The sequence below is a fragment of the Pleurodeles waltl genome, chromosome 9 (genome assembly GCF_031143425.1).
Source record: "Pleurodeles waltl isolate 20211129_DDA chromosome 9, aPleWal1.hap1.20221129, whole genome shotgun sequence".
NCBI classification, from domain to species: Eukaryota; Metazoa; Chordata; class Amphibia; order Caudata; family Salamandridae; genus Pleurodeles; species Pleurodeles waltl.
The window spans coordinates 403,463,557-403,489,029 of NC_090448.1; the positions used below are offsets into that span (position 1 = coordinate 403,463,557).

At 43.3% G+C, this 25,473-nt stretch overlaps 1 protein-coding gene across 10 annotated transcripts in view; it reads right to left on the reverse strand.

Moving 5' to 3' along the window:
• The window catches only part of MARK2 (microtubule affinity regulating kinase 2), a 603,936-nt gene that overhangs the window by 399,776 nt on the left and 178,687 nt on the right, over positions 1-25,473 (reverse strand). For all 10 annotated transcript variants that reach the window (XM_069207129.1, XM_069207137.1, XM_069207134.1 and 7 more), the window contains exon 2: positions 24,776-24,958. In XM_069207129.1, coding sequence (XP_069063230.1) covers positions 24,776-24,958 — 183 coding nt within the window. The remainder of the gene's footprint in view (positions 1-24,775; positions 24,959-25,473) is intronic.

The window sequence follows — 25,473 nt, forward strand, 5'->3', positions numbered from 1 at the left end:
GAGTTTTGACTTCATGGGGGTAAACCAATCAATGCACAAAAAGGTGTGGGGTGTAACTGGAAGGAACTGGACTATTAGGCCCTGTTCAGGAGGCGCTAGTTGGGCGCGTATTTTCCAGGTAGGAATGGGTGTAAAAAGTGGCTGTGTCTTGCACCCCTAGGAACAGATGGAACCACCCACATGCAGTTTCCCAGTTTTCCCAGTTAAATATGCAACCCTGGGGATGGCCTTCCCAGTACGGGCCTCCCAACCAATTCCAACCCCCACTATACCCGGCACCACCGGGACCCTGGGCCTACCCTAATGCCCCTTTTTTTAGGAAGAGGTCCAGGAAGGGTGAGGGGAAAGAAGAAGGGAGTAAGCTGGAAACCAAGAGTCAAAATCGGACAGCAAGACACCCAGCACGAGCAAAATATAGCAGTTAGACCAACTGTGGTGATAAACCTGAGTCAAAAGACACTAAAAGACATCGAACTAAAAGCCCTGGAGAAGGGCCTTGGCTTTGTTTCCACACCAAAACTAGATATCTTCAAGCTGAGAATCGAAATAGCGGAATTCTTTCGAAAGATAAGACTTAAGACTTTTTTCCTGGACCATCCTGAATCTAACACAGGACAAGACAGGAATACGGGACTACGACCAAAATCAAGATTTACTCACCTGAGTCAACAAATGCCGCTGGAGGTGCTGGCCTTCGAGAAATCAGTGAGCCGAAAAATAGATAACTTACGACAGAATCACACTGAGGTATTCCACAATATAAGTACTCAGGAAATAGCCCTGCAAGACCTTACTAATGACATCTCAATAACTGTCAAACCAGCAGACAAGGGAGGTGCAATAGTAATACTGCCAACAGTCATCTATGATGAAGAATGCCTACGTCTATTAGAGAATACCCAGCACTATAAGAACCTCCTAGAGACCCAACACCAGAAATTAAAGAAGAAATCGCCTTCCTAATAGGTAAGGGCTTGGACAATGGATGGATCACTAAGCATGAGGCAGCCTTCCTGAACCAAGTGAATCCTAAAATACTTTATTTTTACATTCTACTGAAAATACATAAGAACAAGCACCCACCTCCAGGGAGGCCTATAGTATCCGGAATAGGATCTATCCTGGAACCTCTCTCGCAATTTTGTGACTGGTTCCTGCAACCATACATAAGACAAATAACAACATATCTTAAAGATACTAAAGATGTTCTTGTTTTACTAGATAGTCTAGAATTCGACAAAGAAAATGAATATCTGATAACTCTAAACGTCGAGTTCTTATATACAAACATCCCACAGGAAGCTACCCTTGAAGTCATCGGCAATCTTTTGAGTAACAGTGCATGGGACTTTATGACACCCCCAGAATTTGTCCTAGATCTTGCACATACAGCACTCACAAGAAACATTTTTGAATTCAATAAACATTTCTACCTCCAGGTACACGGTACCTCGATGGGCAGTACCTTCGCCCCAAGCTTAGCCTGTTTGTATGTAGATCACTTTGAGAGAGAATCCATTCTGACTGAAGAAAACCCGTACTATGACAAAATCAGTGTATGGAAGCGTTAGATTGATGACATCCTCCTGATTTGGAAAAGCACAAAGGAGGAAGCAACCACCTTTGTGACCTGGCTAAACGCTTTAAATCCTTTTTTAAAATTTACATCAACTATAAGTAACCCAGAAATTTCCTTCCTTGACCTTCTCATCACGGAAAAAGATTGCTTCCTTAAGACAGACGTTTATTACAAACCGACTGACAGGAATACTATGTTACAATTCCAAAGTTTTCATCCACGCTCCCTAAAGGAGAACTTACCAGTGGGCCAATTCTTGCGACTGCGATGTAACTGTACAGAAATAACAGATTACAACAAACATGCCAAAAAGCTCACCAATAAACTATGGGCTAAAGGATATCCCGCACATCTCACGAGAAGAGACGAAAAGCGAGCTCACTCTAGTAATACGGATAAGCTATTGCAACCCCCTGTAAGGGCCGACAATAAAGCCAGTATAATCTGTGTAACAACTTTTAATCCTGTATCTAACACAGTAAAAAAGATTATCAAAGAGGATTGGAAAATCTTAACCTCAGGAAGCCTCCCTTTCAAGTCCCCCCCTCAATACCTTAAAAAAAGCTAGAAGCATTCGCGACAATGATCCATACCCGACCACGGGATAAGCCCCCTATCGGCAGGCAAGGGACTTTATGGGGCTTACCGCCACCAAAAAGACATTTCCTATGCGGGAATTAAAGTGTCTGTCAATTTACAAAGAAGACCCTCAAGTTAGAATTGGGTCTACAGACACCATGGAAGCTGAGGAATTTCACTAATTGCAACAGCAAGAATGTTATTTACATGATAAAGTGTCCGTGTGGATTCATATATATTGGAATGACCACCAGAAGAGTAGGTACTCACATCTACGAACACAGAAGTACAATCAGGTGCAAATGAGATGCCACTCGACTGACTGAACATTACATCACCAACAACCACAATCCCAACGATATGGAGTGGTGTGTCATCGATAAACTTAACCACCCACCATGAACTTGAAGCAGAAACTACTGTTTTATGAACAGAGATGGGTGTGGAGGCTACATACCGATACCATGGGACTGAACGACAATATCCAATGGTCAGCCCTGGAATAACAATATCACTCCTACCTTCATCTCTAAACCCTCCGTTCCCTTCCTCCACTCTCCTACTTTTTTCTATGCCCCCCCACCTTCTCCTTTTTACCTATTTTCTATTCTCCCGGTTGCCCCCTTCCCCCCCCTTCTCCCTCCGGTCCTCCACTTGTCCTCCTTTTTTTCTCCCTCCTCCTTGTATTTTAGCGCCCCTCTTGCATCCACTCCACTTCCTAAGTTTAACTTCTCTTCCTCTCCTTTTCCCTGTCCCAATATTAATTTCTTCCCTTAGCCCCTTCTAATTTTCCATTTCGCCCTTCTCTTCCTCCCTTTCCCCCTTTTTCCAGTCCTCCCAGTTCCCTTCCCTCCCTCCTTTCTTCCTTCTTTCCCCGACCCTTCTTTTTCCATTTTTCTACTATTCTATTTTTTTCTTTTCACCTTTCTCTTCCTCCCTCTCCCCTTCTTTTCCCCCCATCTATAACCCCCTCCCTCCTGCTTTTTCTGGCCAATCACTCAGCTGGCCCTTAACCTTTATTCCTCCTACAATCTTTTTTCCTTTCTTGCCCCTCCTTCCTCCCATCTCCCTTCCTTTCCCTCCCCCTGGTTTTTCCGCTCTCTTTCGTTTCCACCTCTTCTTTCTCTTTGCTAGCTGCGTCCAGCAAAGGTATAAACATTAGAGCGTGCGTCTCCTCTGACTCGTAGCGGAGCACGCTCACAGTCTGGTTGCTTTAGCAACCGCAGAAACATACAATCCTCAGAAGCCGGGGACTACGTTTCCCGGCTGCCCGAGGCTCGGCAAGACGTGACGCGTCGCGTCTTTTGAGTATCACTGGGGTTCCCGACCCCGCGAGGCCACTTCCGAAGCCTCATAGCTCAGCGTTTGCTGGCAGAGCACGGCACCAGCTGCGTCTGATTAATGGCTGAATTGGTGCTTAATTGGCACCAGCCAGGCCCTTAAAATCCTAGCACTCGCTCATAGCATTATTTGAGCGAATGGAAAACGGACCATAGGTGCTCAAACCGGTTGTACCCTTTAGAGTAGTAAGTTCTGACCAACCCCCACCCCCCGGGCCCCCTTTGGCTTCTTCTACAATAAGATACTGTTTTTTCCTTATGATAAAGCGTTTCTCAATCATTGACCAGCTCCACAACAAGCTTTTTGGTTCTCAATGCAAGTTCATCAAAGACTTATTGAATAATTATTTCCAGCATTACGCATATAGTTCTTTTTACTTCACTGATACTGGTTTCTTCATTAACACTCATTGCCTGCCATGACCTTCTTCTAGCTTCTCGCCTCTTTAGTTTTTTTGCTCCGTCTTCTCAACAGAGTGTGACTATAAGGGGCAACCCCTTTCCGTTACCTTCCAGACCAGAGGCAATCCGCCTTATCTCGCAGGGTAAGTCCATTTAGCTGGGCTCCCCTGCCTGTTGCTATAGAGTGAGTGTGTGTGTGTGAGACATTCACAGCATGTTTCTGTCACCCTTGTGTGCTGTGTGTTTTCGATTGAAGTGGCACCTTTGTTTCACCACTGTTTTTATCTTCCTCATAGGACTCCCCCCAAAAAACAAAATGTTCAGGTAGGCCTGTCATTTATTTACTTTACCTTTCAAGCATGCTTTCATGCTCTTTGTCCTATAGAGATCCCCAACCCTGACGAATCCCCAGACCTTCCAGCTCTTAGTGCGGGCAGAAACATGTTGGTCCCTTATTTTTAGACTCCGTGAGTCATCATTCTCAACAGAGTCCTTACCACAGTTTTTATTCTTACCTACAAACACCTATATTAAATAAACTCCAATCGAAACAGGTGATTTGTAAGGTAATTTTATTTTCCGATTCCTTATCTGGATCCCTGTACTATCCAGTTAGATTTAATTTCAGCACTCCCTCTGCAGTTCTTTTAACAACGAGGTTGAGTCCACACAGGTTTTATCTTACCTGGGTGGGACTAGGTGGTCAAATGATGAAGGATGACACTATAATGTGTGTGAGACCACCTAGTCTGTAAAAGGTAACTCCCTCAAAAGACAGCCACTTCTTACACCCATTCCTACCTGGAAAATACACACCCAGCTAGCGCCTCCTGGACAGGGCCTAATAGTCCAGTTCCTTCCAGTTACACCCCACACCTTTTTGTGTATTGATGACTTTCTAGCCCAAACGAGAGCATGTGTGGGGTTGAACCACTCCAGACACTCTTTTTGTGTTTAACGTTCATGGGGGTAAAAATAGGCCAGTGTCTTTTCTGTTAGCTTAACGCACAGGAGTGAATCTTTGTCAAGGTTAGTAGGGTTAAACACGAGACTTCTTGGGCAGCCGCACAGGCCAGTAAAAGACGACCACTAGGCAGGTTGATAGAGATTCATCATCTAAGCATCCAAGCGAGGTGGCAGCCACGTGTGACTCGTGACTGCCCATGTTGAACCCAACGCTCTTGGTACATGCAACTTTCACCCTTCATGAAATCTCACTGAAGCCATACTAAAAACCAGAGAAACTGTTCGCTACGGGACAGCTTAAATTTCTCAAGGGCAGGGACTTGAGCAACCCTGCCAAAGAGGAGGGTCCACAGTATCCATCTTCCTTGAAATTTTAAGAGTCAAGAGGAGAGCAACTAAGGTCAAGATGTTTGCTTGTTTAATATTTGTTGCTGCCATGAACCTAACCAAAGGACAGATGTTGGATCTATGCATTTGTGAAGGGAAAGTTTGCATTGCTTCCGTGAGTGCTTCTCCCTCACTGGAAAATCCTACATTTAGCATATCTTCATGTGTAGAACACCTTCATCACACCAACAGTGCTCACTGGAAGCAACATCTGAGCCAATAATGAGCAAGAAACCGTTCCAAGCCATACAGTTATAGGAGCATTGTATAAGGGCAGGGTATCCATATCAATTTACATTTTTATTCAGTTAACGCATCACTACACGACCCTGCTAACCTCTAGCCCCATTATGCATATGAAGTTAATCCAAGCAACAGTTAAAGTGTTTGCCACTTCTACTGCACATCCAGATCAAGCTGTCACCCGTACAACGTGACTAAGCAATACAGTTGACGAAACGTTTACCATGGTCACAGCACATCAATTTAAGTTTTATGTACACTAAAACTACCTAGTGAGCTTCGAGTAAACTTATCATAACCACATACAAATAGGAAATCATCAAAGTGACAAAATGAACAAACAACCTGCAAAAAATAGCCACCCAAATCAAAGCAATGGACACATCGGAATAACGAAAGAAACAGCAATGTTATTCGTCACACATATCCACAGTCACCAATTCACAGACAGGATGTAGGTGGCTACTATCCAATATAAGATACCTCAAAATAATACGATAGCTAACTTCAATCTTGAGGGGCACATTTAATTAATTTAATACGACTCGCCCCTATACAATAATAAACATCGTAGTACAACACTGCCTCTGGTCAGACAGAATGCCAGAACAATAAAAGGAGGCCCGGATCCAGAAAATGCTTCAGATGCATGAAATATATGGGGATGTGCTATCAAAATGCATTTCAAGTAAGTTTTTCTCACAAATATACATTACCATTATAAATGTATTAACTTAAAATATAAGACAATGCAGTGCACACAATACCATAACAAAACCACAGACTGCAAAGATTCTTCGAAATTAAAAGTCAAACCAAGCCAAACACTTTACAAACTTGCTGAACAATCTAGCTGAACAAAACTAATTGCAAATTCCTTTGGCAAATACACATCCTTTATAGAGTTTCTTAACACTATTTAGACACCAAGAAAAACAATTCATTACAAAGCCTTACTACACTATATATAGGAGTCTGTTTTATTAACATTGCCAGCCACTACATACCATGATTCAGCTCAAAACATTACAAAGTACAGAAGTTTGACGTCATTCAATGGGAATCCAAAAACACTACAGAACCAAACATATGGTAGAACAACAAATTACCTACATTCATTCACACTGTTTCTGGTGGCTTCTCTATCTAACCACAGATTCCCCACCTTAGAATACTAACCAGGTGCCAGACTAGATCCGGAAAACTTTGCAAGACAATGCTTTCACAGGGCAGTAGGTGGTGCATTGCAGCCAACTTCCCACCACCCCAGAAGTGATGGAGAAGAGCCACATATAAACACCTATCCTGCACACTGCCGTCAGCGTGTTCCTTTTCTGCATCCTCAGATGCACGGTGTGAAAAATTGTTGCCATCATTGTACCAACTACTAACTTGGGACCTTTTAAGCTCTTTCTAAGCAGCAACTTCACAGAAAGGGGATCTGGCCAGAATCAACATTACGGGTTCGTTTTTTCGCAGGATGGCATTCCATGCCTAGGTAAGCAGTACAAGGCTAGCACCAAGTGCCCTCTGTAGATAATCTGTGGTAACCAGCCATGTGAAAATAACATTTTATCATGTCCTGCTATCGTAAGTCCTCCAAGCTAAAGAGAACGTCAGGTCTTTCAGGGCTGCCACGAAGATCTCGCAGGCTATTTCCACAGGGCATGTCTGCAGTGACCCAGCAAACACACAGCATGCACAGTTTGCAATGCTAAGCTATACGAAGAAAACATGAGCTTGCAATTTTCCTGAATCCTCCTGGACTCCCTGTCTGGAGAATTAGTTATAAATGAGTTAGGGTTGACCCTACTGGTCGAGCCCTGCACAATAAGGCTCAGAGGGATTGGGTGCTTGTTGAGAAAATTCTTATCACCAGGTGCTAGTCAATGACAAATAGCAACATGCCTATTCATAGGCAGGCAAAGACAAGGCTTCGACCATGTAAATAACAAACAGTGAGGGCATTGTTAAAAGGAAGCAAAGTCACGGAAATAGATGCCCCAGGCTGCAAGATATATGCTAGGACATTTGTTTTGGTCTTGATGGAGGTTAGCTAAAACTCTAGTACCTCAGCTGCACTCTGGGCCCCCACTGCAAAAGAAGAACTATATTACGTTGGTGGCCCAAGTGTCATGTCAAGCTCTCAGTAAGGGGAAGAGTCAAGCTCTGAATAAGGTGGGTGTCAAGCCAACTGGCATTCTGTAAGTTAATGTATAAAGCCTCCCCAGTATAGGAAGAGGAAACAAGTTATTACCATTAAACTCATCAACATTTTGCGGTGACTCCTGTTCTGGTATAGGATCAGAGTCAGAACCAAAGAAATCATGGAGCCTTTCTGGTAGATATAACATGGCAGAGGCGCCAGGTCCGAGCCAGGTGTCAAAATGTCGATTGCACATCAGTACATTACAAGCACAACATTGGTCAGGCTCTAGCAGAAGTCAGTCTGTGGTCTGACAACAATGTTACGCTGGGTTATCTTTGGGCACTGGTGGCATCTGTGTAGCATAATTCAGCGTAGACCTCAGGGCCAGAGTATAGATCTATAACACATTCAGTAATGGCATGGTAACCAATCCCAGAGAGACAAATGGTGACTGGGTGGACCAGCCGGCAGTTACCAAATTGTGGGACCCTACCATTCTTTGGGCAAGAAGGCACCCTAGAAGAAGCTGTAAGCGCACCCAGAATCTGCATCGTGGCCTTGATCTGCTGTAGGGTTAACAATGGCCCGGGAAATTCAGGTTGCATTGTGTCCAGCTAAGGAACTGGTTCTAGAACCAAAAACATCAAAAGGGTGCAACTGACATGAAGCCCTAGCGTCGCCTTCTTTGGAGTCAGTGACGAGGTGAGGATGAGATACCACTTCACTTTCTTGTTCATGAGTTTAGACTTTGACTTGCTGGAGGATTTTAAGTGCAAAGTTGAATGGATGCAAGGGCAGCCTCGGAACAGGGTCTTGGATGGGAACCACACTTACATGAAGGCTCCAACTTCTTTTTTTGCCTCCAGGTGGATGAGAGTGCAGTCTCAGCATGTCTTATGAGATGTAACCTGATCCCACACACCAAAGATCTACCTTGTATGGGCCCATAGCCAACACCTGCTTTAAGTAGTCACAGTATGGTTTTCAAACAGGATCGTTTTGGGTGGGGGCATCAGTCCCTTACATGCACTGGTTTGATATTGTTTAGAAGTCATCGGGAAACTAACAAAAAATTTGGAGCAGAGCTCTGGATCAGTGTTGGAAGGTGAGTAAAGGAAAGGCTGACAGCGTGCAGTGGGGAGGCTTACATGCAGTACGCGCTGTCACTTCTGAGTCAGCGGGGAGTAGCACATCACCACCTAGGGTGTGGGAGCATTACTGTGTGGTTTTTTTTCCGGATCCAGTCTGGCAACTGAGGAACATTGTAAAGTGAGGAATCATAAGTTAGAGTTATCCATCAAAAGGACCTATATGAATGCACCAAACAATATATCTACAAATGTTAATCTCAGGACTGCAATAGGTTTTAGTCAAGTTGCATCAGGAGGACATTGAGGACAATGTCTTGCGCAAATTAAACCAAACTGACATTCTGGAATTGGGGGATGAGTGGAGTGAATATGATCCTATGTAAAATAACCACATGCAATTTTTTTTTTTCTTTCTTCAAACTCACTTGTCTACTGACCCAAAGGTAATACATTCTAAAATCAAAATAGTAACACTCAAATTTGAGAACAGTTTTCCCCAATAGTGGTGTAGTAAATTGCTGTAAGCTAAATATAGAACTCACGCTTTGCAATGAGGCTTGACATTGACTGGTAAAAGTGGACATTTTAATGAAGATTAATAAATGATCAAATATAGAAAAAAGGTTTCAAATGTTCAATATTGCGTCTTTATTCATATATACTTTATTGATTACTTTGAACATTACTTACTTTTGTAAAACAGTTTCGGACCTCACGAGTATGCCTTATGACCCCCAGGGGTCTACAGACCACAAGTGAGGAATCTCTGGTCTAATGAATTTAAAACACACAGTCCAACCAACCATATACAATCTTCAGTCTCCTTCACGGGATTAATAAAGGAAGCAAAAGTGAAATAATGAAAACATGATTTTGAAATCGGGTACCAAAATTCAACGGAAAGGCCACATGAGCCCAAGTGACAACTTCATCTGTGGAAAACCGTACATGGCTCATCAACCCACAGTATAAATGAACAGCTGGTTATGCGTAAGAGAGGTTTAATCAGGATCACCTTCCACACCAACCCTAAATCACAGCGTTGCCTGAGACCAAATGGAACTTTGTAATTTCAGCCACATCCAGGTGCTTCACTTTAAATAATTTCCTTTTCAGACAGGAAGAAACTATTACCAATGAGGATCTGAAGGCTTAACTCTAATTTGGTCTCTTATAATGGACAGGTAAACTCCAGCATATAATTTTTTTAAATAAGCCAAGTTTGGGGCGTAGAATAGAAAGCTATAAAAGGAACAAAGCAGAGGAAATTGTGAACCTGCATCACAGAGGAGAAGTTGCTTAGTTACTACTTCCATCTTAAATTGCTTATTGAAACAGCTGCCAGAAACGTGAGCAGATTACTAAAAAGGTTCGAGCTTAAGAGTAGAATGATAAACATCACACTTGGCCAGATCGAACAGCAGACGCTTGGGACTTCAGAGACCTCTAAACAACTTATTCAAGAACCACGATAGAAGAAAGTATTCTGGCTTTTGGAGGTTAGGCTTTTAAGTGCTGGATCTTTGCTGGAATGGTTTTAGTGGAGTGTAACTCCTGCAGCAAACACTATAGTGGAAGCTCTTAAGAATCAGTTTCCGGGAGGCTTCTTCCTTCAACAAATGTTGGTAACAATTGCCAGACTGATCGCATGTCTTCTCCAAGGCATTAGTGAAGTAAAACCAGAGAGGAGCGTATTTATGTACTGTACTGATGTAGTGATATAAATTAATTAAGGAATGCCCTAGGGCGAAATGCCGGTGTTTGCAGGCAATAACCAAACTGTAGTTAAATCCACTCTGGCTGTGTAAAACGCAATGCTGCTCTCTTCATTTACTCTTTAAAGTGTCTTGTGCTTTAATGAACCATTTTAGTGAGTTTTGCATACAACGAACAAGGAAGTTAGTTCAGTGCAATTATTATTAATATAGGAGTTAAACTGATCACATTTACCACAAGCATTGGCATAGCCAATGGGTCTCGCATTTTGGATGTGAATGGAATATTTTTGCGTTTCTACTGTGTTATTGTTTACCATCTGGCATTGCCACTACAAGCGAAAAAACACCCCTAGATGTGTGTGACGGTGCACTCAGACACATCGGAAATATTAAAGGTTGAGGGCTGTGTTCAGAGCATTAGCCAGCTCCTTGTATTAGACTGCCGACATACTTTGTGAATAAGATGCACTCATCCGCTGTGTCAAAATCAATGTGTTGGGGGGTGGGGGAGGGGTAGAGAGGTAAATGTGCAGAGAGGTACAGAGATAGAGGAGTAGAGGTAGAGAGAGATGAGTAGAGGTAGAGAGGTAGGAGTAGAGGAGCAGGTAGGGGTAGAGGTAGGAGTAGAGGTAGAGCGAGCGGTAGAGAGAGGTAGCCAGTAGAGAGTTGTTATGAGGTAGAGGTGTAGGTGGAGAGAGCGAGGCAGAGGTGGAGACTGGGGTGGAGGTAGAGAGGCAGAGGTGTAGGTGGAGAGAGCGAGGCAGAGGTGGAGACTGGGGTGGAGGTAGAGAGGCAGAGGTGTAGGAGGTACAGAGCGAGAGATCCAAGAACAAAGTGCCATCACAAATGAAATCTGAAAACCTTCAATGCCTTTCTAAACATGGTGTTTTCACTGGTGTGAACACATTGCTCAGGACAACCACAAAAGAACACTAAGGCTGCAATGCCCAGACGGGAGGAGGGGCCAAAACACGTGTTTTATTAAAATGCACCAGTAAAAAGTAAGCATTTAAGACAAGCACAACAAAGAACCAATGGCAATAGTGGGCGTGGTGAAAGCCCACAGACTGAATACAGCATGTGCGTTGCACAAGCTTGACCTAAACAAGGGCACCATTTTTCATGTCTAATACATCTTCAATCAACAAAAATGAGACATCCATAGCATTTAACCATAACCTCTATCCTGAAGCCAGAGCTATCACCCATAATTAAAAAGATTATACGTTAATTTATATTACGATCAACATAAAGTCGTAGTTTCCCAGTAAAACTAACTTATTATCAAGATAAAATATATTCAGTCACAGCATAATAGCAAATGAGCCACACATCTATATTCTTACAACGTGTACACTGCTGAACATTTTGTTCGAAATCCCCATTGCTTAAGGAGCACTGAAACGGTATATAACAGCCATCTTAATGGTGAATAAAATATTGACATTTATTTTGTCTTTTTTGTTTGCAAAATAAAAATTCAAGATGTAAATGAGAATGTATGTACTGCTACTATATCTTATAAATTCTCTCTTAGAAGATAAGGGTTTGATGTATAAAAAATCTAATGAATGTTAAAGAATCATACTTTACTTTCATATTATTTACATGTACTGTGTAAAATAAGCCTTTTACAAACTAAGCTTTAAATATCATTTCAAATCATACACCATTGATCCACCCACTCACACATCTGTTTTCGTTTCTAAATTCAAGTTTTTCTACAAATGGAAAGCTGCCACAAAGGTTCCAAATTTGAAACAATTAAAATACTTTTCTAATGTGTACAATTATGCCACGTTGTAAGATGCTCCTTTCTCTACTACCCTTTTCCTGCCTATTAGAGATCTATTGTTTTAGCACGTTTCCAATAGCTCGATTACTTTCTTATATGCATACTATATTTATGAAATGTGCCACTAACAGATGCTGAACACATGCGCCTCTGATAAAGGATATCATGGATACTAAACAAATAACATTTCTCCCAGCGATGGGTACTGAAACGGTTTCTACATATCAAGCTGCAAACACCTTGCCCACATTCAATATCACTAGTGAAGAAACATCTGGAAACCAGGCTGGCGGAAGGCATGTGAAGCAGCACCTATGGAGTACTGCAAGTCAACTGTAAACTTCGTTTGGAATGATACTGATGTTGACTACCTTTGGAAGGAATCCAAATGAATTGCAACAATATAGATAAAAGGATCAAGCCAAAAGGCAATAGGCCAGACCATGAGAGGGTGGCTTATATTTGAGGTATTCCTATGTCCTGCTGAGACAGAACAGAAAAGGTCCCCCAACAAACAGGTCAGATAGTCTCTTCTCTCCTATGCGTCGACCTTAGCGGGGCCTCAACCAGCACACAAGAAACATTGCCTGATTAATGACAGAAAGAACATTTAGAGAAAATAATGAATTTGCACAAAGCATCTATCTAAGAGGAAAAAAATCAGAAAGGGCAAACACAGGCCATCAACTCTTCTGCCATGAGTAAAAAGCCAGTAAAAAAAATATCTATCAAACCAGTAGCTTTAAATAACAGAACTGTAACGAGCTACGTGGGGGTCCATTACACAGACAACTAAAATAATGGTAGCTAAAAGGGCGATGGCATTTTTATGATAGGGGGCCACAAACCAAAATTAAACCTTGTATAATGTGAAAAGAACAAAATCATTGGGTTTTTTTAGGAATTTCTAGATACTACAGGGTATGATAGTCTCAGCATGTCAATATGTACTTTATTCGAGGCTAGGAAATCAACATTAAATGAGTATGTTCATAAGATGAAATTAAGCCGAAAGTCAAGATACGTGGGCACGTAAACTCTGCCATTTAGCAGTTCAGAGCTTGTGGAAATACCGTTAAAACTTTAAGGTGGTATGAGGGTGACATGCCAAACCTTTAACGATCAGCAGCGCGTAGCATTATGCGTTCCATCAGTCCAACAGTTAATCTTTGGGGCAGCTTTCCATGAACTCGGTATGCAGAGAACATCGAGTGATGAAGCAAGCCCACAAACTGTTATTGGCATCAAAGTAGACTTCACGAGGAGAAAACAGTCAGTGAGTGCATACTTTTCTTGAGGCACCGATAATGCTTCTTCTAAGTTTATTTGTAATGAAGCATTAATGCAAGCCAATCAGGAGCAGATCAAAGTATTCACGAAGGATGAGGACTAGATCTATGAAATCAGTCAGGCAATTATATCTGAAATGAATAGACATTTACACCATGTCCCCAGAATTATCATTATGTGACATATACATACATCACAATAACAAGCAAGTTAAATTTACGCTAACAGGAGAAAAAGAATCATGAAGGCTGCCCAAGGTCAAGAACTTTACAAGCCTACCAAGAATTGGCTCAGGTGCATTAAGGCTAAGCGAAAGGTATGCGGGACTTCAGGCTAAAAAAAAATTTTGTGAAACAATGCTGAAATAACAAGCTCAATGCAAATGAAGGGCGTTCATGTTCCTCTAGTTTCAACACATTCATTTTCTTTCAGTATGACAGCACAGAGGAAAGACGTTCTCGACTCAATCTGCACCCTCTTGCAGCCCACATCATCAAGCAAAGTTAGTTTCCAGTTTGTGCTTAAAGTAGCCCACACTCAGTTGGAGTTTAACTGATTCTTAGGGTCAGAGCATGCGCTAGCGCAAGTGTCTTGCTTGTGAGACACTGTTTAGACAAGCATTTGCAATGCAATGGGTCTCGAATTTGCTCGTATTAGAGCTATTAGCGTTGGAAACTCCTAAACGGACTATTCTTGCCACGTAATTTAAAGAAAAAACAAGAAAATAAAATAAAAAATTAGTCAAAAGTGCAATTAGCCATGTAACAGGAGCAATGGCCAAGGCGGTAACAAAACCTCCCCAAGGAGGGACAAAAAACCATTTACCAATGTCATCAAAGCATTTTTGAAGGGCAAGCCCATGAACGAGTGGTAGTGACAGGTGTGAGGTGGGTGCGGTTTAAAGCCCAAATACAAACCAACACGTCAGAAAAGCAGTGTTTGCACGCTGCCATGCTCGACCTAAAAAAGGGGCTTGGAGTCTGCCCATTGCTTATGATTTGTGCGCTTCAGGGTGACTCTTCACAGCATCCCTAATTGGCTAGTGAAGCCGAAATGTCACTTCTGATGCTTGCTGGAGAGCATGGACCAAGAACAGATTGATTCAACTTAATCAGTGACCATCCGCTGCTCCCAATGTAACTGAGGTACTATTTCTTCCTCACTCCCACTTCCACTCCCTGCTACTCCCTCTAATGCACTTTTTTCTTGTTCCGTTTTCCAGAAGCTTCTCGCTGATTTAACAGACCATTTTTTTTTTTTCGAACTGCATGAATAAAACACAGCCAAGACTGTGGGGATAAGCGTTTTGCTGTAAAAATGTTTAGACAAACGTTCATACTCTTCAGTCACTAGATTTTTCCAAACCTGATCAATTTCGAAGACCCTCTGCAGGAGTCTGCTCCCTTGTGTCCCACTCCAATGTTGCTCTTGTTAATCTGGGTGCTTCTGTGCTACCCTACTCTCCTCAATTTTGCTCTCAGCTCTCGTGTGTGTGTACTTCTACCCCTACCACAAGTTGCTGTCCACCCACCCCCAACCCACTACTCCAACCCAATTAACATTTAGAAAAAAACAAAAAAAAAAACACATGATGGTGCCTCCTCTGGGCTGTGACATCTTGTAGGTGCATACATGCGTGTTTAACTTATTCATGCACCTACCAAATGACAAAGCCCAGAGGCTGCATCATCCTTTTTTTCTTTGTTTTATCCCTTCCCTTAATGCCATACAGCAGCTGCTTTAAGGCAGTAAAGCATGAAGAAATTACACTGATTTCTTTATGTTTGCTGGTCCGTCTCAGATCGACAAGGATAGCAAAGCATTCACATCATTTTGAGGGCGTGCGCATGGCTCTACAAAATGATGCTAAAGGCCTTGCAACGCTCCTCTGCCCATACGGATGAGCTGCGCCTGCTTGAATCTATATCACTGCACCTTTCAAACAAAATGTGGGGGAGAACCACAATTAAGACACTATTATTTAAACCCACCTTACCTCAGGACTATCCTGGCCAATTGTGCATCGGCATTGGAATACAGATTTTTGAAGAACCAGCCCACTATAACATCCTTTACAGGAGGCCCCCAAAGAAGCGTGCCAAATGACAGAATATAATGCTCTTTTCCATGGTATGCCATGGACAGGTTGCTTCAGCTGCTCAAAGCTATGCAATCTTGAACACATATGTGCAACCTGCGGCCAGGTTGCTCTTGGCTCAAACAGCCAAAAACATGTAACATGTGGTCCCAAAAAACTCTGACGTCTAAAGGTAGTAAAGAAAACCTTTGTGGCCATAAGGTACAGAAAACTGACTCATTGTAGAGGTTGTCAATTTGACTGCAGTGCATAAGCGTTACTATCACTCCATTTCAAACACCCTCCACTACAGACACAGTAAAAAAAAAAATTAAAAAAAATTATATAGCAAAAGAATATGACAGTCTGCTATGACACACCATATTCTGGAAAAGAGTGCCTTACAAGTCCAAGGAAAGCTGGATGTCTATCAGGGTAAATGTGATGCACCTCCAGAAATAACATTCCTTACAGCAAACAGATGTCTCAAAAACCCATACATAAATATTCAAGATCAAATGTGCAGTCTCAACGAGGACAGATCTCTGTATGTAGAAATTCAGGTAAGGGCAATGTGTACCCCTCGTTTCCCAATATTAGCAACTCTAGAACCAATGAGCAATGTGAGGAACAAGTTACTTACGTTCTGTAACACTCTTCCAGGTTGATAATCTAACTGCAGAATCCTCGCCTTTAAAATACTCTCAGGAGCAAGACTGGATCCAGAACAATTTCCAGCAATGCTCCAGTGCACACAGAGCTCCATGGTGAGACTGTACAGCCCCAGAAGTGACTGAGAAGCTCCACCAATAACCGTTACTCCTGCGAGATGACGTCAATTTCTTAAATCTTTCTTCTACTGCACCCTAAGAACCAGACCATCTGACAAACTGTTGAAGCAGTGTGCCAATTCATAACTTCTAACCTTATTCTTACCTTCAAGAGTCCACATCACAGAAAGTGAAAGGAGGGCAGTGAGAAATCGGTGGTTAGGCAGTGTAGATACGAGAAAGAGCATTATCAAAAATACGTAATTTGGGAGGTGGAGTCAGACCAAACTGGCTTGCTGGATCAAACTGATGAAGGTGTCCTTCTTGTTGGACTGGTAACAGTAGTTCATAAACGTATGCACAGATACCCACGCTGCCGTCTGGCCAATGGCTAAAACTGGTATTCCTTACCCTAACGCTATTGTGGAGGTCCTTGCTCTGCAGACTGAGCCCGCAGACCTTCAGGAGGCTGTTTCGTGACTGGTGCGTAATACATTTTGTAGAGACACTACACACCTTGACAAAGTTCTCTTCTGCACCCCATTCCCATTCTTTGCGCCAGAAAGCCATACAAACAGCTGAATATCTACACAATGATCCTTTAAAGGGCCACTGTAGAAGCTCAGAACAACTGTAAGTGTTGAGTCGATGGTGCCTTGCCGCCTCTTGCACTTCCAAGGGATCTGGTGGGTTGAAAACACTAGTAGCATAAGTGATTGGTCGATGTGAAAGGGATTCACAGCTTTTAGAAAGAATGTTTCCCCAAGTCGTCAACATTACATTAGCTTGGTCAAAAGTGATGTATGAAGGTTGAACCAAGAGCTCCTCCAGTTCACTCCTGCTGCATGCTGATGTCATACCAGTGAGAAAAATCGTAGAGCATCTAGAGTTTCCAATAACCTCTGCCCACTTTAAGAACTTGCTGGGCTAATGAAAGAACAAGTAAAATGTTTGGCTTGTAAAGGGTCAGTGTGTCAGGCACCACACCAGACAACAAATTGTTCCCAGCATGGATGAACTGGGTGAAAGGGCGTCTCTGGCCATAAGAATGATATAATTAAAATGTTGACAAGTTAAAATCATTTGACGTTGCTCAAACTCCAAGCATACAGGTGCAGATTGTGGGGGTTTGGGTGAAGGACCCTGCAATGTTGCTGAGGCAGAAGGTACTGCCAAAGATGTAGCCTGATAGGAGGGTAAATGCTCAGGCATAAAAGCTCTGACTACCATAGTTTCCCAGTCCAGTCTGGGGCTACCAAAATGACTTGGGCCCTAGCTGTTTTGATATTCCTCAAAAATCATGGTAGTAGAAGTATCGTAAGAATGCACACGGGCCTTGTGTCCCATTTTAGCCAAAATGTGTCTCCTTGCGATTGCCTGGAAGAGAACTCCAACACAGAAAATAGTCGACACATAGCATGTGTGGCAAATAGATCTAGCAAGAGCATGCCCAGGTGGTCAAAGACTCCTCGCACCACCTCAGGATGAAGAAGCCACTTGTCCACCAGACAACATCTTCTCAGCGAGTCCCACCAATGAAGGACCCCACAAGATGGAAGGTCATCAGTGATGTTCTAACGGCCCAGCCACCTCTTGACTGTGGTTTTACAAACTCATGCCACCCTGATTGCTGTAGTACAACATGTTGGTTGTGCTGTCTTGGAAGATCTGCACTAGCGTACCCTTGATGAATGGGCCGAAGGGTTTTAGAGCTAAACATATCATCCAAAGCTCCACAAGATTGATATGGAGCGTCCCTCTTTCGTAGACCAGAGGACCTTGATCCCCACTGCACCCAGGAGACTCCACCCAACCCAGTATGGGTGCATCTGTCACAACTGTATACTGTGGTTCAGGATGGGTGACCAGTCTTCCACCGTTCAGGTTTGTACTAGTTAGCCACCACTGCAGATCCTGAGCAATATCCTGTGAGCTTTGAATGGAGCTGGAAAGGCATCCTTGATGCTGAGCCCACTGTGACCAGAGATTTTACTGCAGGGCCTGCATATCCCACCTGGCATTTGGGATGAGAGGGATGAACCAGGCAGAGAGACCAAGCTCCCTCAGAACCATCAAGAACCATCATCAGTGAGAAGCAGGAATGAGCCAAATACACTGAATTAATATCCTGAATGTTCCAGACTCGTTGCAGCAGTGGCAAGGCCTTGAATGGCACTTTCCAACTTACCTCCAATAAAGTGAATCCTGTTTGTAGGGCTTAGGTGTAACCAGCTAGTTGATGGTAAACCCCAGTTATGTCAGGAGTTTGGCTGCTTTCTAGAGATGGTCTGCGACAGTGTGGTGAGCCCGCCTTGAGCAGGGGGGTTAAAAATCAGGAATCAATGTACAACCCCACCTTCGAAGCTGGTTGTGACCATCAGCATTATTTTCAAGAATATTAGATAGGTCAAGGAAGGCTTTAGGGCAGCACACCAAATTAGAAGGGATCTGACCCTCACCACAAACCACAGGTTAATGCCTGTGGGACTGCAGGGTGAGTATATGAAGATATGTTCCAAGTCCAGGAACACCATCCAATCTCAAAAGGTTGAGAGTGAATAGAAACTGATAAAGTGAGCATTTCAAATACATCTTCCTTAGAAAGGTATTCAATGGGTAGAGGTCCAAGGCTAGGATTGAGGCTTTGGGTCTTTTTTTGTTAAAGGAAGTAGGGCGAGTAGCAACCTTCCACTCTCTCCAAATCAGGCACCTGTTCATTGGAACACTAGACCATGAAAAGCATGGCTTGGTACATCGGATTTCAAAGTAATACCCAGCAAATCACTTTGCTGGACGAAGACTGGGCAGGGAGGGGATGGAAGGCAGGGTACAGCCACTTTAAATAATTTACAAGATCCAGCTGTCTTGGGCCAGGCAAGAAATAGCATATCCTGGCTCATGGATGGCCTGAGTCGTTGACGGTAAACTAAAGAGGCTTGGAAGCTGCTACAACAGACAAGAAGGGTTGGAGGACTGCCATGCTTCATAATGCGAACGGCTTCAGACACTACTGTATCCTCTGCCTTGAAAGGACAAGGTCTGCTGCTGCAGTACCAGTTGGAAGGACTGGTGCTGAATGTAAAAATGCCCCCTGGAATAGCTCCCGATTTTAGGGTCGAGCATAAAGCACTCTGTCCCTGGTGTAATCTCTCTATGGGCTTGTAACCAGCCTCTTCCGGTGTCGATCCCTCCTCGAACGCACTGACCAACTATTGGAAACATACGAGGCTCGATGTTTTCCGTATCATTTCTGGACTACGTTTTCTCTTTATTTCACAGCGCGATCTCACTGCGCAGTAGTCACTTTGCATGACATCGATCCTGTTACATGGATATTTGTACTTTTGTCGTTTACATGGCTAATTGCACTTTTGCTGGTTACATGGATAATTGCACTTTTGCTGATATGTTTCACTGCAATCGAACTTCGGTTCCCTTTTGTGTGTCTGCTTTGCGCTGATGGTGGCCATCAGCTCGCTTATGTGAAACTTTTACGTTTCAGTTTATGTGGCAAGAGAAGTCTCGTCAGAAGTTTACAATGTTACTTGCTCGAACTCAAGCAAACGCGAGACCAACTGCATTGCAAATGCTTGTTTTTATACTGTTGGTGAAAATGTTTGCTAGGAAAAATAGTCCCAAAGATTTGTGGTGCAGTTAGCCTTAAATTGTTCTAGCCCTAAATCAGTCTACTCTACAAACAACCATGACCATATCTATTAAGGATGCTTCCATGTCTCAAGAAACATGGTTGGTCTCATCTAGGTGTGCCTTCTGAGTACATCACTGCTACCAAGAGCTCTCTCTATGCAGCTTGCAGTGTCCAGGCTGATAAAAGAAATCTATTTGGCTGTGTCCTCACCATCCTGTATTCCTCAAGCCGACAAGAACCCACAGTCATCTGGGACAACTGCCAAAACCTCACTGACCACGTCATAGAAAACATGGATGCACATACTGAAAAGGGATACTACATTGAGAAATAGACGGCCATAGTTAGCCAAGAAGAACATTTCATTTCCTAAAGCACCAATTCATTTTGACTATCTAGAGGATTAGTTGGAAATTCATGTTGATTGACCTTACTAGTCAAAGTCTGATTTACCAGGCCTTCAGGAGTGTGATGTCAGGATATCCTGATCAACAAGGGGGAGGGGAAGAGGGGGAATTGGTAAATGGGTTTATGCTCCCTAGCCACAGGTCAGCTAGAGGTGCCAGAACATGGCTTAGCCCATATCACTGCCCGAGTGTCAATAAAGACTTTAATGAATGGCAAGTGTGGTTTGGATAAAGCACCTTTGACTTAATAGCTGGCAATTGGGCTTTCTGTGGGGGCTTTGCTTAGAGAAACTCACTGTGGATGGTTGACAGTGTGTTTTCTGTTGATACGCAGACCTGTATTGGGGCTGGTAGGCCTGGTACTGCTGGGAGCGTTGGTAGTCACCCCTGTAGGTTGAGAAACCGCGCCCATGCAGCTCCTGAAAGGGCAACTTCCTGTACTGGAGGGTACCAAGAGATTTGGCTGTGTGAGTGCCCGCCTTAATGGCAAGAAGAGCGTCATCAATGTGCTTGCCAAAAAGTGTGTCCCCCATCGTATGCCATGTCTAGTATCTTAGATTGGACTTCAGAGCTGAAAGAAGTCGCTTTAAGCCATCCCCGGTGCATTAAAACAGATGTGCCTGCCAATTGATGGAACCCAGTGGAAGCAATGTCCATGGCGCAATCAATGATCTCAGAGAAGGTGCTCTCGCCCTCCTGTAAGATCTTCTAGGCTTTAGTTGTCTTCTGGGATGAGGTCAATGATGGAACCAACATCTGACCACATTTCCGGTCATAGCAGCCCAGAATAGCCAGGGAGTTGGCAGCACAAACTGTGATTGCAGACACGGTGGAAACCTCTTGCAATGTTGTCTAAATAGCATCCTTCTTTGCCTGGCGGCGCACATATAGGAGCAGACAATTTCTTGGATCTACAGTGAGCCGCTTGAGAAATGACCGAATCGGGTTTGACTATCCTGTCAGGCATGAAAGAGAATCATCTGGGGCCCTGTACTTGTCAATACGAGGCAGAACAGCCGCCAATGAGGCAGCGTTTTTCATTTTTTTGACACCCTCTTGCCAGGCGTAGTCAATGATGGGCATAGCCCAGACTGACTTTCTTGTTTGGTCCCTGAAATCAATAAGAAAACAGTTGGACTGCTTAACCGATATAGGGAGGTGGAACCTGGTTGCCGCTCTTTTTATTAGGTTATGAAAACCTCTGATGTCTTCTGGAGGCTAATCGACAGGTTGTTGAAGAGGTGGGGACGACTGGGTATGACTTAGTCATTCCACTCATCAAATGAAGGCTGAGACTACGGAATCTCACCTTTCTCTCGGTCATCATCAGATGGCGAGGGATCATCCCTCGTTGGTGTTGCTATATGAGAAGCAGGCGTCATACTGGGAGTGGCCGGCAGAGGGATAGGTGCTGGAGTAAAAGGAGACGGGTTCTGGTGGCACCACTGGTTGCTTCTCAGGAGGTTGCAGAAAACATTTCCTGTAGTCAGTAGACACAGCCTTAAGATCCAGGACCAAGGACCTAGGCACTTGTACCTATCTTGTCTAGGTGGATGATCAGGCTAGTATCTGAAGTGCTCATGATGCCTTTGAGCAGGAGGAGGATAATAGTCTTGATAATCCTGTCCTTCCTCATCAAAGTCATCACCTTCAACCTGACATTTCACATGCAGCTCAGAACGGCTGCGAGCTGGTCCAAAAGGGCCGGTGGGACCGTCCTCTTTCCTGGAATCATCGTTGCCAGGATCATTGATGGGGTCAACGTCTACAGTGGTACCACCGGTAGGGTCATCGTCGACAGGATCTTAGTTGACGTTGCAATCTTTGTTGACAAGATGGAAGAATCGATGGAGGCCGTCGTCATTTAACCATCGACTGTCTCAATGACGACACTGTTGCAACAGTCGGCATCAACGATCTTGCTGTCGATGGCGACATGGACATGGCCTTTATAGAGGATTTACATCTTGTCAACAGCTCTAAGGAGGAGACATGAGTGATTTCTATCCTGGTTAGAGGGAGTAGAAGGTGCAGATAAGGCTATCTCTGAGAAGAACTGTTTTTGCTTCTTCTTAGAGTCCGTAATCTGATGGAAAATCTTCAGGGATTGCCTGATCTACTCAGAAGTCCCTTCTTGGGTCCTCGCTTTCTTGTGAGACCTAGACGTATCATCACTGTCTTCCTCTGAAGACGTTCTCTGAGTTTTGGCTTTTTGAAGCCACAAGAGCAGCCTGTCCTTCAATGTTTTTGAGAAAGTGCAACAAATATTGCACTCTTTCACCTTGTGCTGAGGTAGAGGCAGTAAAGACAATCCTTATGTGGGTCATCCATATGTACCCTTTTCTTCCCACAGGTCTTGCAGGGACAGAAACGTCCTTTTATGTCCGACATTGTAGTAGCAGAAAAGCTTTCAATATCTTTTTTTAAGAAAACTGAGCAGAGCTCAGGGTGGCTTCCTTCATACAAGACATGGGGTGAAAATCTGAAGGACTCAGCCTCTCATGGGAGTGTTCTAGAGCGTGCTAGCACATGATTGGTCATAGATCAAGTTTGGTCCTTTTTAAAAATAGGAGATGGATAGGCTATTAAACTGATGGCCTAGTGCCATTATAGCCTATAATAGTTTTACATACTGCTTTACCATGGTACTGTGTGACTCCCACTTCGACGATGGGGAATGATTCCAGCATGTGAATCTATGAAAGATCCAATACTGGATAACGCTGAGTTCCACGTATGGCGGACTTCCAGTATGTCTTGCTGCTTGTGCTCATTTTTAGCACCAGGAGTTTGTCCTGCACTGTAAAATCACCGCAAGTGGCACCACACAGCGCGTCAGAGGGTACTGTCTCTTCCTGGCGCTTGAGTAGATTTTGTAATCGAGCAGCAGCTTTCTCAACTTAAGTGGTGGTGACCTTCCGCAGCCCCCCGCCTTGAGAAATCATGCCAGGAGGCGTTGTAGCGCTCAAAAATCAAGCTAGAGGATGCAAATTCTTGCTCGCCAACTAAACATTAGTGAGTCGCGTGTGAGAAAAACCGCCACCATGCAGCGGTTGGCAGAATTTTGCCAGAACCCCGTGCTCCAAATGGAATGCGGCATGGGCAAAAACACTGCGAATTCTACCAGCAGAGCAGAATTTTTTGCCCATCCCTAGTATGAATAAGTCACTCTCTTCCTCCTTGCACCAGATGTCTTTGTAATTCAGGATGGGTTTTAACTACACAGGTTAACCACTTTATTTAAACAATCATGTCATTTTACTGCTACATTAGTTGTCAGTTGGGTCCAGCAGTCACACCTTGTCTCATCTTCATTAATAATTATTCATCATATCAGCTAAAGCTTGCTACTTCAGTAATGATGATCTTACCACACCTCTACTCCCCCTGCAACTGTGGCTTCTCTGGCTATGCAATTTTATAAAAAGCCTAAAACAGAATATAATCTTGATAAATCTAGGATATTAATGTTATTTGTTGGTAGGGCACAGCCTCTGTAAGAGCTTCTAATGTGGTCAGCTTTGTATTATTTTGTCAGTGTCTTTTCCGGAGATCTTTTGGGGTTGGTTACCGTTTACTTTGGTATGAAAGTGTCTTTTGATACAGCTGAGGGAGTTTTGTCTACTGTTTAAGGAACCGTTCGTGAAAGTGTGCCTTAAACTTTTTTGTGCATCTGTTTTTCAGGGAAAACAAATATTTTAATATTGTGTGACACTCCAGCTGCCACGTCTACAACGTAATGGGTTGCAAAAATAAAATGCATACAAACAATGGAAGATAATGCACCACGATGCCACAGAACAAAGATGAGTTGAAATTAAATGCCAATTCCTTCAATGAAGACATGCTCTATAAGGCGGAGGAGTGGCAAACAGCTTCACGAGTCCCGCACCCATCAAATATGAACTGGCTGGGAAGAGAATCAAAGCCCTTTGCATAAAGATAAACTGTATGCTGATAGTCCACAATGTGGCAGTAGAACGCAAGCCCAAACAAAGGGACATATGTGCACATGGTGTTGTTACATGTTCATTTACAATCAGTATGCATTTTTCAACTCTCTACCTGTCTGGAGTCAAGCTTACAAGTATTTGGGAATAGGAACTAATTGGGCAAGATGGCAGAATAATAATGCTGCAGGTAGCATTTAAAGTATAGCCCTTAAAAGGGTGTTCCTGCACTTTTTTAATCATGACCTAATCTACAGGAAAAAACAACCGCCACACACTACCCTGAATTGTACAATGTAGAAAATTTCTCATGCAAACCAAAGTAGCTACACCCCCCCCCCCCACACACACACACAGTCTCTAAGGAGCACCTTTGAACTTACTTCTTTGTTTGTCAAGACATGTCGTGCCAACTTGACCTTGGCAAAGTTTCCCTTGCCAATTGTCTTCAGCAAGCGGTAGTTGCCTATGTGTGGCTGGTCATCCACAGAGGTGGAAATAGCGTTCCGACTCCGCAGCATGTTGGACTTGCTTGTGGACTTAGAGTCAGAATGCCCCAGAGCCGTCTGCAACAGAAAAAAAGAGAGGTTTGACTTTTACCAACCAATACAGGAACACATGGATGTACAATAAACACCTCTTTTACAGTGCATTCAAGAATTACAAAAGAAAAATGTTACCATACCTACCAAAAAATGGACACGAAAATCACAAACCAACATCAAGTACTAATCAGGCACTGTAAAGTCCTATAACTGGGATGCTTTTTTTTTTTTATTCTTAAGCAAAGACTCTTGAAGTTGGAGTCCTCATCATGCAAGTAAATCCCTTCCTGTGCTAGAATCAAATACAAAATATCAATGGCAATAAAGCCTGCTATCAACATTTATACAATCTGTAGGATAACGGAGAGCTCCACGTACTGAGTTAGCAAGGGGTGTAGTGCCACAATGAAATTCTAAAATCCAGTGGCATGCCATATTACAAGTCTCAGTGCCGCAAAGGATTAAGGGTCTTTGGCACCAGAATAATTAAAGGTGCAGATAATAAATACAGTGCCTTCTCAGAGATGTGGCTTGCA